General features: G+C 45.1%; 1 protein-coding gene across 1 annotated transcript in view; it reads right to left on the reverse strand.

Moving 5' to 3' along the window:
• The window catches only part of ACOT11 (acyl-CoA thioesterase 11), a 113,887-nt gene that overhangs the window by 81,092 nt on the left and 19,584 nt on the right, over positions 1 to 13,211 (reverse strand). Inside the window, exon 2 of the mRNA XM_060276894.1 lies at positions 11,943 to 12,064. Coding sequence (XP_060132877.1) covers positions 11,943 to 12,064 — 122 coding nt within the window. The remainder of the gene's footprint in view (positions 1 to 11,942; positions 12,065 to 13,211) is intronic.

The raw sequence follows: 13,211 nt of genomic DNA on the forward strand, positions 1-13,211 counted from the left end.
CTGAAAACAGAGCATCCTAATTAGCCAAGGAATATTGCCATCCAGAAAAGAATGAATGGAAACAGAGAAGGATGGGACAGAATGGAGTATCCTGAAGCGAGGCATGACTGGCCCTCTAAACTCCGCAAGTTTAGTATACATTGCAACATTTCATTGCAGCCAACACTTATTTATGTCCAATGCTAAACCACAACTCTGGGAAGAAATGCCATAAGGTTGCACCTTCATATTTCTGCGGGTCTATATATCTATGTGGATGGATACCTGACCTACAATGGATGTTATCCAGCTGCATCCTTCTGAACCTTGGGAACTGGTTGCCTGGTAGAATCATCTGCTGACAGCAATACTGAGCAGAAGCGAGTTACAAAACAAACAACTGCAGACAACAATTAAAGTATCTCTGTATCTGTAGTGCTGCCTACCCCTTAGGGTTATAGCACTGTGGGACCCAGACTTTAAAGAAAGTAACAGGCTCGGCTGTTGGGCCTGTCCTGTGGCGTTAACTGGCGTCAAGATATTCCTCAGACATGCACCAGTAATTACGTTCTGTGCCGTAATGATGCTGAGGAATTGCTAGAGATGTGAGACTTAAGTCTTACAAAGCCTGTTTTACCACTTGGCTTATAATTACTATTTGGGAGGCAATGAGATCAGGATGCAGATCTCTGTTTCAAGCTTTACTCTCAATTCTGTGCATGCTTACTTGAGAAAGTAACCCCTTTAAATAGTATTTGCCTTTGAGTAAACGTGCATACTGTATATGATTGTGCTGTAGAACTCCAAAACAGAATGATTACATTTGACAAATCAGCTCTTATTCCCAACCAGCAAATTACTCCAGCTACTGCAAAGTTCATTGAAAATTCACTCTTCCAGGTTCCAAAAAGTAAAAAAAATAAAAATCCAGTTCAGGAAAGTTCCATATCCCATTCCAAGATTGTCCCTTCCACTTTACAGTAGAGTGGCTCAAATTCCCACTGAAATTGCTATGTGGACACAAAGTGCGAATGGCATTATCTGTACAGGATGACACGATACACTGTGTGTGACTATAAGCACACAAGCTGCTTGCTGCAAAGACTGGGCAATACCTGCCTGCCACTACGGTATGTCCAGCCGTCAGGAGGAGTCCCTTACAATCCAACCTGATCCTATCCTGTAGGTGGCAGTCTCAGCAACAGGTGAACAGTGGTGCTTAATTCAAGTCTCCCATCTAAGGAAAAGCTTGCTGTATTACTCAGAAGTATGCTACTTAGGGAAAGCTGCATCTCCATGGTTTCATTTCCAGGAGTTGAAATCTCCATGACGGACCCGTTTTTCACTCTGTGCTTTCTTTGTGAGCAGAATCAATAAACCCCGGATGCAAAACTATGTACGGTAGACAAACATCACACATGTAACTGGTAAACATCACACATGTAACTGGTGTGTCGCAGAAAAAGACAGGCAAAGAATCCTATCCATAACAAGAGCCGCTGAGGAAGTGCTGCTGACCAGATCTGTGGGTTCATCTCACTTCCCTCCGTGCAAATATGTGTGCGCGTATGGCCAGGACATGAACAAGAAACCAAATATTGCCTAAAGCAGACATAAAATCAGCACTCTAATCTAGACTGTATAGTCTACAAGCACTTTGAGGGTTGGTTGGCTTGTCTGACACATAGCTGTTGTGAATTTCAGAGCCAAAGTACAGTACACATGACATTGAAACATGATGGTTGTCCCTGCCAATCATTTTCCCTTCTTTATTTTTTTTAACGTGTAAATTCCAGCTGCTGGGGGACCCAATCAGGACTGACCATAATGCAAAAACGGAGGGCAGGTTAACCCTTTCCTCCTGTGCCATGATCCCAATGTAGAAGCTATTGGTCATGAGGGGGAAACTCCCTCTTGCCACAATAGATTAAACGCACACATACACACATTGGCCTTGATTAGACACTCCCACCTCAGAGTTGCAGCAATAAAACTGCTGGCACATTTGCAAAGCTAAGCAAGATCTGGCATGGTTTCAGACTGGATGGGGAACGGTGTGTTGAGATTCCTGCGTTGCAGGGGGTTGGACTAGATGACCCTCAGGGTCACTTCCAACTCTACAATTCTATGATAATTCAGATACATGCATGCAATGTTAAATCACGTGTTTTAACATTACAGGTATCTTGGCTCCTTGTTAATATTTTCAGATATGTTTTTTTGGGGGGGGAGGGGAAACGATATATTGCACATTCTCCACACTTTAACACAAGTGTTTTAATGAAGCAGGTTGTTTATAGCACTGCATGTGAGCCACATAGCCCTCTAATAGTGATCTCAGGAAATTTAACTCAGCAAGCACACAGTTGTCTTTTTATATCTGCTACAAGCACTGGCACATTGATGTGACTGGTGTTTTGACCACAAGAAAGGCAGCAGTGTGCAGTGGACTGGACAAGTCTACCCAGCAGCAGGGCTCACTCCAGAGGGTGCTCACATATTGCCTGGTCACCTCACCTCAGAAAGGAAACTGTAGATCTAGAAAAGGTTCTGGAAAAAGGAGGCAAAGAGAGCAAGGGGCTGGAGCAGCTCCTCTATGAGGAAAGGACGCAACATTTGGGAAAAGAAAAGGAGGACATGCTAGAAGTGCATAAAATGATGGAAATTATGCACGGCCTGGAGCAGGCATCTGGTGCTGCGCTGCCCATTTCCAAAATGTCTGCAGCGCCAGAGATAGCTTCTGCACAGCCGTGGACATGCACAGAAGCCATTTCCAGTGTTTGGGACATGGGCAGCGCGGCACTGGAAATCGCTTCTGCGCCTGTGCGGCCTATGTCTGACCCACGGACCATAGTCTGCGGGAATCCTCTGGCCCACGGGCAGAAAACATTGCTGATGCCTGGTCTGGAGGAAGTGGGTGGAGTAAAGTTCCCCCCTCTCTCTCTGCTGGACAATTTAGGGCGGACAAAAGAAAGAATTTCACACAATGCATAGTCATACTATGGAATCTGGTTGCCTATTGCGAGAAGAGGATGCTGGACTAGCTAGACCTTTGGCCTCTTACATCAAGACACTTCTTAAGTTTTTTAATGCACCACTTCTGGTCCAGATTCCAGCTCTATTTGCTGATGAATCTCAAGAGGACAACCATTCTTCCTAAAAAGAAATGTGTCACTATAGGGAGGGCTTGGAAAGACCCCAAACCGGTATTGTTCCAAGGACTTCCACCATCCTAGTCTTACCTCATCAACCATGGTACCACAAATGTCACATTGCCCAAACGGGGCTTTTGAACACATACTCCACAAGCAACATGCCTACGTATGGGGCCACAAGGGATAAAAGCACACTCTCAAAGATTTTCCTTAGACATGGGCTACAAAATGCAGTTGTATTGGTTTGCATGAAGATAGCTTTTGGCAGAGCCCCTAACAAGAAAAGTTTAACTTTGATATTACTAACATAAAATGTGTGTGTGTGTGTGTGTGTGTGTGTGTGTGAAAGAGAGAGAGAGAGAGAGAGAGAGAGAGAGAGAGAGAGAGAGAGAGAGAGAGAGAGAGAGAGAGAGAGCGCTTCTGTAAATATCTGTAACCTAAAGGAAGATATTCTGGGTTCTGTATGTTTTACTCCTGAACTGTTTCTTCTGCCCGTCTTCCTTCTCCCTCTCTCTCTCTTCCAGTTCCCCAAAGCCATAAATCACATCCCTGCCCCCACCCCAGCCTCCCTCTACAGTCTTTCCCCCAACAAAGATGCAGGCTGCCTAAATGAAGAACAGTCTCTCTTTAACTCGGCTTGAATATTTGCAAGCGTTTTAGGGAATCAGGTAAAGATTTCAGCCTCTCCAGACAGCGTCTGGAACACCTCCTTTGCAAGACTTCATTTAAATGCAATCTGCGCTCAGCGTTTCCCACTGCCACTGAGGTGTGGAAGTCTCGCAGAAAGCAAAAAAAAACCCCGTCCAAGTAAATCCTTACCCCAAAAAGGGGAGTAGAAAGACTAACAGATGACACAGACAAGTTTTAAAATAAAATCCAACTCATCTACATTGGGGTGGGGGGTGAGAATGTGACAATTTGGAAAATGTTAAGCCTGTGACATAGTGCGAATCATTGGACACAGATTCATATAGAATATCATTCTGTGCAGCATTAGCAGAAATGCAGGTAACTGAGGTCCCTACATAAGGCTTAATCTGACTAATAGCCCCCCAAAACAACAACAACAACAACAACCCAGGACTCAATTTCATAATTAGTTTCTAGTGCCAGGACGGAATCTGTGAACATGTGGTGTGCCTCTGAGCATGTTCGGAGCGTGTTCCCCCCCACAAAAACAGCAAACAAATGCAATTAGGGTTAAGGAACAGGCATTCCAAGACAATGGTATGGCATTCTAATTTTCCTGAACCCTGGACTCTCTTAGAAATTCATCCCTGCTTTTAACGCAAACAGTGGAATGACAGCCTGCCCAAGTATGTCTGCATTAATGCCAGCTGGTGCTCTTCCCCCTTAACCTATTGTTCTCCAAATTTGACCACAAGGAGATTCCCTGCTAGGAATAGGCAAGAGTGTTTAAATTCTAGGACTACTATTCATTGGCTCTTATTCCAAACAAACAACAAAACAAACAAAGAGCAAGCACAAATGGGACGGAACTGGAATGCTCAGCTACTGCTTCTGGGTTTTGATTACTTAAACATTTAGATACTGATCATGGTAAAAAAAACAACAACACAAATATAAAGGAACTGCATTAAGGTTGCTGTAAGAAATTGCTTAAGAAGAGGTATGCAACTATCTGAAAGAGGTCCAAGGGATGGGAAAATAAAACTGTTGATACTGGAACGCCACTCCCACTCTCTGTCTTGAACCATGTGGTTCTTCTGCTCTGTTCCTCTCTCTGCTGCCATCTAGCAAGGAGGTGGTACAGGGTCCCCCACTTGCCTTGCGTTCTCTGCACCCTCCCAGGCAATTGTGTGGAATGGGCCAGAGAGACAGGGCTAGTGGGGAGGGAACTGGAAGCCCACAGAGGGAAGATTCCCCCAAAGCCCTCCAAAACCTGGAGTCAGCACTGCCTGCATGGTGTGGAAAAGTTGATAGGGGAAGTTGCCTTCTCCCCCCCCCCCATATAATAATACTAGAACTGAAAGGGACGTGCAATCAAACAGGCAGTGGCAGATGATTCAGGACAGACAGGCAAGAGACATGCAACATCAGATGATTCAGGATAGATGGAGAAAGGGATATAATTTCTGCACACAGTCAGGGCCACCTTACCCATAGGCGCTAGGGGTGCGGGGCACCTGGGCACCGGGCTCTCAGGGGCGCCAGTGCCACAGCGGGCTCTTCTGCTGTGCGCGGCTCTGCACCACAAGTTCGGGGGCGACCGAGCCAGCGAGATGCTGAGGCGGCCAGCCTGCTCCGCCCTCCTGCACGCCTGGGACTGGGCAACCGGGGTGGGGTGGGGCCGCCAGGTGGATCTTTGCACCCCGGCGCCACATATGCTTAAGACAGCCCTGCACACGGCGCATTGTTCATATATGGACGTCAAAGTAAGAAGATGACCACTAGAATGGATGCCCTTAGAGCAGGCATGTCAAACCTGCGGCCCTCCAGATGTTTTGGACTACAATTCCCATCTTCCCCAACCACTGGTCCTGCTAGCTAGGGATCATGGGAGTTGTAGGCCAAAACATCTGGAGGGCCGCAGGTTTGACATGCCTGCCTTAGAGGATGTCATGGAGGAGAAATCCACGTCGTCAAGTTCTGATGATCATGTGGAAACTCAGATCAGAAGAAGGCTGTAGCCTTCATATAGGCACCTGTCTGGCCTGTTGCTGGATTAGGTGAAATCTTGACCAGATCCACCAGGCTTCTTCTCATGGCAGGATGTGGGAGGAAAGCAGCAGCTCCAAGTGTACTGCCAGGAATGTAGGTTAACATAACCAGAAATACACCCCTGCTCAGCATTTGACTAATCTTCCTGAGGGCTTCAGCGTCATTTCAAACCCTAGTCCTCAGGCTTAGATGTCAGCTGGTAACCAACCCAGTGAGTTGGAAATATTAAACATCCATCCAAAGTTGCACATGATGCACTCCCTCATTAAGGTCCAAACAAATGGCCTGTTAGCATGTTTGGCCATGAATTTCAACCAATCTTAGTCATGAAGGTCCTAATACCCTTCCTTACTTTTGCTTTCTCATCCTCTGCAATCTCACTACCTTGTCACTGGCTGATTTGCCCAAATATTGCAGAGAAGCTGCTCAGCACCTTCTTTTTGAGAACTGTAACAGTCAATACAGGCTTTTCTAGGTATGTCACTCAAATCACACAAAGGAGAGAACTACATCCTACTATTTGCTCCACAATTAGAACTTCTGGGGACTGACTCACTGTGTGGTAGAAACCTATACTGCTATCTGACTAATGCCATAAAAAGCAATGGTTCCCAGCCTTTTGGGTATGATAACTCCCCATCCAAATTTACTTTGTACGGTGACCCATTTATTATCAGATGAATTTTGGACCTTAGGAACAGATAGCAGGACTGAGCAAACTGGGAAAGAAAGTTAAGTACTGTAATACATTTTTGTCTTCATAGTTTGGCTTCTGTACAGGCTCCCCTATGTGCCTGTAGCATTTATTTATTCACCGTATCACACAGGTCTTGTAGTAGGATTTTAATATCATTTACACTCTACGTAAATGTGCTCTATGTGGGGCTACCTTTGAAGGTGACCCGGAAACTGCAACTAATCCAGAATGCGGCAGCTAGACTGGTGACTGGGAGCGGCCACTGGGACCACATAACACCGGTCTTGAGAGATCTACACTGGCTCCCAGTATGTTTCCAAGCACAATTCAAAGTGTTGGTGTTAACCTAAATGGTGTTGACCTAAACGGCCTCGGTCCTGTATACCTGAAGGAGCGCCTCCACCCCCACTGTTCAGCCCGGACACTGAGATCCATCCAGCGCCGAGGGCCTTCTGGCAGTTCCCTCATTGCAAGAAGTGAGGTTACAGGGAACCAGACAGAGGTCCTTCTCGGTAGCAGCACCCGCCCTGTGGAACACCTTAATTTTAAAAGAAATCTGAAGGCAGCCCTGTTTAGGGAAGCTTTTAATATTTAATGCTGTATTGTTTTAATATTCAATTGGGAGCCACCCAGAGTGGCTGAGGAGACTCAGCCAGATGGGCGGGGTATAAATATTATTATTATTATTGTTGTTGTTATTGTTATTATTTAACTGCAGTAGCCTTCCCCAACAACCCTTTGGATGTAGTTGAACTCCAAATCCCATAAGCCAGCAAGGCCATGATCAGGGATGATGGGAGTTGGAGTCCAACAACATTTGGGTGAGGAAGAGTGAATTATGGCAACAGCTAATGAGTACCTGAGGATATTAGCTCACACACGATCACATTCTCTGTATCAATCACCTTGGAAATAACTACCAAGTCCACTGCCCACAACTTGCAACATGCACTTCATCCGTTCAAAGGACTTGGAAGAGTTTGGTGGTGGAGACTCAGATTTGAAAAGCACAGGCCACCTGTCCATTTCAAGGCAAGAAACATCATCTCTATCCAGATGCCAAGAGATGACGTCCGTACTAACAAAGCAGGTTTGAGATATATTGGAAGAGCCTCAGAGCAGCACAGTGGTGATTGTGAAACTAAACGGCAAGTGCAGACGATTCTGGTCTCAAGGCCACCAAAGGCAATGCCTGAATGGCTGAGATTTGATCTTGTATCCATTTCCAAAACTTCTAGTCAATGCACCAGATGGATACTTGCTTACGGTTCACTGGTTTCCAAGAGCCCGCTCTGTATCATCTGAATTTGCTCAGGAATATGTTGCTTTAAATAGCAAATCTAGCTGCCTTTCCTAGCACATGCATCATGGGACTGAAGCCTCAGCCGCAACACTTGGAACTGTGTAGCTAAGGAAGAAGTATACAGTTATGGGTCAGTAAGTACAGCCTCCCAGAGCTCTGATTTGCAAAGACTGCTCTAGTTTGACATAATAATTCCAGCTCCTTATTCAAAGCTGCCAGCCCCTCGCTGCTTCTCTCTTGGGCACACTTCCCGCTCTAGGATCTACGCAGAGCATTCGCTTTTGCTGTGAGGTAAGCAGCATTGTGTGATAAGCACAAACTCGACAGCCCTGGGGAGGCCAGTACTGGGCAGTGGGGAGGGGAAAGGGCCCCAAAACCAGCACTGTTCAAAACTGCTGCACGGTTCAGACAGAAGTCCAGCTCTCTTTTTGCAAAAGGGTATGCTTCAGATATTCAAGTTAAAATAGAAATAGCCCAATCTCCTTTAGCACTCCCACCATACTTTTAAAGCTGAATTCACAAACAGTGAAAGCTACATGGAAGACCTTTACTGCTATCACAATCAGTAGCCCAATAGTCTCAAGATGTTTGTTGTAAAGCGTGTTACTTCCTTTGAAAATAATGAGATTTATTATTATTGCTACCGCAATTTTATTAGTTAGAAAACTGCAAAGGGAAAGTTAGAATTTGCTCATGTTCTTGTCCAAGGCAGAATGTCAAGACAATTTGCTACAGGCAACACTCCTCTCTGGTGAGCCATGCTGCCGCTATGTATCTGTGTCTTTAAGTGCAGCTTTTGTTTTTTTCACAGATTGCTTCCAGGGGAGGCCTGATCTGGATTGAGTTCCCACCATAGCAAGCAGTAAAGGATTAAAGCTTCCTTACCTTCCCATGTTGGGGAGGTCCAGGACTGGGACCCTGCAATTTAAGTGAAATGGTGGCATATATTTTTTTAAAGGCAGAGATATGTAACTAACATATTGTTGAACTTGATTCTAAATAGTTCATATATACAGCTCCAGTTATCATTCAGGGCCAAACTATACATTAACAACATTATCATCATCATCATCACCATTATAACAATAACTTACAGATTCACCTTACACCCAAAGGTCTCAAGGTGATTTACACAGTAAACAAGGAAATCTTGAAAACATACAACAACTAAAAGTGATCACACTATGTATCCACACACACCCATAATGTTGTCACGGGTGGTCACCATAAAACAGCAAGGAGTGAGGGACCAATAGCTATCAACGTACAAGTGCTTCGGGACATAGAAAAATGATGTTACACTTGGAGTTAGGTATGCCTTGCAGGTGGAGATTGTTCCAGAGATGGGAATCCACTGTAGAAAAGGCAGTGTGGTGTAGTGGTTAAGAGCAGTGGACACGTAATCTGGTGAACCAGGTTCGCATCCCCACTCCTCCACATGCAGCTGCTGGGTGACATTGGGCTAGTCACACTTCTCTGAAGTCTCTCAGCCCCACTCACCTCACAGAGTGTTTGTTGTGGGGGAGGAAGGGAAAGGAGAATGTTAGCTGCTTTGAGACTCCTTCAGGTAGTGATAAAGTGTGATATCAAATCCAAACTACTCCTCCTCCTCCTCCTCTTCTTCTTCTTCAATGGGAGCAGTAACAACTGTTCAATCATATGTCTTCCCTATTAATGTACGGTAAATATCCCTTCTTATTTTTAGATCATAGGGGAGCTGAACTGTCCCAGCCACTTCTCCATGGTTTGTCACGCCAAGCCAGCTCCTGTATTAGAAGCTGGTCAGAACAGGAGAAAAGTGCCTGGGATGATATTAACTTTTTATTATTATTATTATTATTCACTTCTTCACAAGTGACTCAAAGTGACTTACAATGTAAAATCAAACATTAAAACCAAGTAGAAGAAGAAAAAACCTAAAATGTTCACATAGAGACACAGAGGCAGATTCAACTCAACTCTTTTTGGTTGGATATTAGTGGAGTTGAAAGACTTTAGTTTAGAAAAAAGGTGAGTGAGAGGTGACGTGAGAGAAATTTGTAACATCATGCATAGCATGAAGAAAGTGGATAGATAAAAGTTTTTCTGCCTATCTTATAACACTAGAACTTGTGGACATCCAATGAAGCTGAATGTTGGAAGATTCAGGACCGATAAAAAAAAGTTACTTCTTCCTGCAGTACATACCGGTAGTTAAGCCTTGGATCTCCCTCTCACAGGAAGCAGCGATGGCCACCAACCTGGACTGCTTTGAAAGAGGACTGGACAAATTCACTCAGGAGAGAGCTATTGATGGGTACTAGTCACAATGGCAGCTATGCTTCTGAATACCAGTTGCTTGAAATCACAGGAGGGGAGAACATGCCTGTGCTGTAATCCTGCTTTCAGGTTTCCCACAGGCACCTGGTCAATGTGAGAGCAGGATGCTGGACTAGATGGGCCATTGGCCTGATCCTGCAGCCTCTTATTGCCTTAACGCACCCCACTAAAAAGATGAGCAGAATAAGAGGCTACAAACATACTAAGGTAGCCTCTAGATTAAGATCCAAAGGCCTAGGTGAATGAATATATTTCTGCTGAGTGCCTTAAAACGGATAATAATGACACTGGGCTTACGTCCTTGGTAATAGCATTTGATGAATGGGGAGCCACCAATGAGGAGGCTTATTCTTGTACCACCACCCTTATATCTCCCTCTGAGGGAGGCACAGAAAGAAGGGCTTCAGATGATAAACACAGAGTTGGGGCTGGCTCATGTAGGTAGAAGTTGTCCTTGAGGTACTGGGATCTACAGTAACCTAAACTAGAATATGATTCAGCTCAGTACATAACAGGGAGGGTTAAGACTTCTGAGGGATGGGGAAGCTAACCTATTAATATCAAAGTTCGAGATTCTTCATTAACACCCCATCAAATATGGACAGAATTTAAACACACACCTACAATCCACATACAAATCCTCCTTCCTGTCTTTTTCAGACTTTGCATTTTGCAAGGAGCTTCCCTTCTCCTCCCCCTTCATATTTTTTTTAAGTCACAGAATTCCACAGTTCAGCTCTTTTCTCCAGCCTACTGCCAGAGCCAGTTATCACACAATATCCAATCCAATCAGGAAAGACTGGATACTCCTTTTTCTGCCAGAAAATTATCAGATGGAGACACACTGAGTTTTCCTGATAGGATAATCAGGAGACTGCTTAGTACCATGACCCACCTATGCCTTGGGGTGAATCCAGCTTGGATTCCACACACACACACACCCTCCATCATATCCAATCTGGAATTTCTTCCGCTGTCTCTCTCGCGGCAAAAGAGAGAACCAGCTCCAGAAGTGTCAAAATTATACCTCTCCATGCCTTCCCAAGGAAACACTTGTAGTGAAAACGAATCACACACAGCTTGTGGAAAGTTGCTTATATTATAATGTTTAATACAAAATGTAAGTAGTTTGATTTTTTTTTTTTTGGTGTGCAAAAAATGGACTACTACACATGAAAAGAAGTAGAGCAGGTCCCACCAAGGAGTCAAATTGTCAGCCCCAAGCATTGAAGATACTGCTGTCTACACAAGTGGCACTTTACAGTCGTACCTTGGAAGCCAAACTGAATCTGTTCCGGATGTCCGTTCGACTTCAAAAACATTCAGAAACCAAGGCGCAGCTTCCGATTGGCTGCAGGAAACTCCTGCAGCCAATAGGAAGCTGCAGGAAACTCCTGCAGCCAATAGGAAGCTGCGGAAGCTGCACCGGACATTCGGCTTCCAAAGAACGTTCATAAACCAGAACACTCACTTCCAGGTTTGCAGCATTTGGGAGCCAAAATGCACAAGTGCCAAGGCATTTGGCTACCAAGGTATGGCTGTAGACATTTCCAGGCTAAAACTGGATCCAAAGACAAAGGGTGGCATCTGACTAAGTTGTACTCAGGGTAGACCCATTGAAACCAATGGACCTAAAATTTGTCATAATAACTTATTAAGTAATTGACTAGTCTACTCTGAGTATGATTTAGTCAGATACCACAAAAAATAGATGTTCCACAAGCATTCAGAAGATGAAAATACTGTATACCAATCGCTGCCCTGCAAGCTATCATATGGTGATGTCCGGTTACATTTTGTGCCTTACCAGAATGCTGATTTTCTGAACTCTCAGTAATTTTGCACCTCCTGTGCCCCAGAACCACCCATGCTTCCTGCTGGAGTTTTTCTTTTGTGGCATTATGCTCATACTGTTTCCCAACTGATCACCTGTAGACAAAAAAAGAGAGAGAGGAAGAAAGAACAAGGGAAAGGGTTTAGCACCATTTGGACGTTTGTAATTCATGGCTCAATTATCCTGGGTATTAGTCCTGTTTTTGCACCTGCCTGCTTTAACAGCAGCACCTCAACCCCAGTCTGGCTAGTTATTTTGCCAGGGTTATAACGGAAAGCATGCTGCAGTTGCTAAGCAACTACCCAACACTTCCTGCCATTGGAGAAAACAACAGCTTTGGGGCATGTAAACAGGGGGGTGTTGAAGCTAGAAGGCTGCCCCTGTACTGAAGGAGCAAAGCCCATTTTCTCCTGTCCATGCACATCTGGTCAGCCTTCTCTGTTGACAGGTGGTGCCAAACAGGGCACACAAATGGCATACAGGCTTCCTGAGGCCATCTTGCACAATATGGCATCTACTGGAACAATTGCACACCTGTATGCATGCAGATCACGTCAAAGTGCAAGTAGATAAATAGGTACCGCTCCGGCGAGAAGGTAAATGGCGTTTCAGTGTGCTGCTCTGGTTCGCCAGAAGCAGCTTAGTCATGCTGGCCACACGACCTGGAAGCTGTACACCGGCTCCCTCGGCCAATAACGTGAGATGAACGCCACAACCCCAGAGTCGGTCACGACTGGACCTAATGGTCAGGGGTCCCTGTACCTTTACCTCAGGCATCCCCAAACTGCGGCCCTCCAGATGTTTTGGCCTACAACTCCCATGACCCCTAGCTAACAGGACCAGTGGTCAGGGATGATGGGAACTGTAGTCCAAAACATCTGGAGGGCCAAAGTTTGGGGGTGCCTGCTTTACCTCATGCATACAGATGCCTGGTGCCATTTCGCCTGCTGCTTCAAGACCCAAGCTTTGGTCTGGGTGTGGCATATTTTGCTCCTTAACCTCACCCCAAATTCACCACTTGAGGTCACAATATGGCCATCCTTGCATCACAGAACCAGATTACTAGGAAGATGCAGAACTGTCTCCTTACTAGAGTGATGGCTGTTCTTTGTGTGACCTCTTGACAAACACAGGCTTCTGGGATTTAGCCCAGAATGGCTTCAACTTTTTTAAAAAAAAATAAAGAGGCAGAATCCTAAATTAAGAGTCCACTGCTCTTCACTACTACACCACACTGCCTTT

Source organism: Zootoca vivipara, chromosome 7 (assembly GCF_963506605.1).
Source record: "Zootoca vivipara chromosome 7, rZooViv1.1, whole genome shotgun sequence".
Lineage (NCBI taxonomy): Eukaryota > Metazoa > Chordata > Lepidosauria > Squamata > Lacertidae > Zootoca > Zootoca vivipara.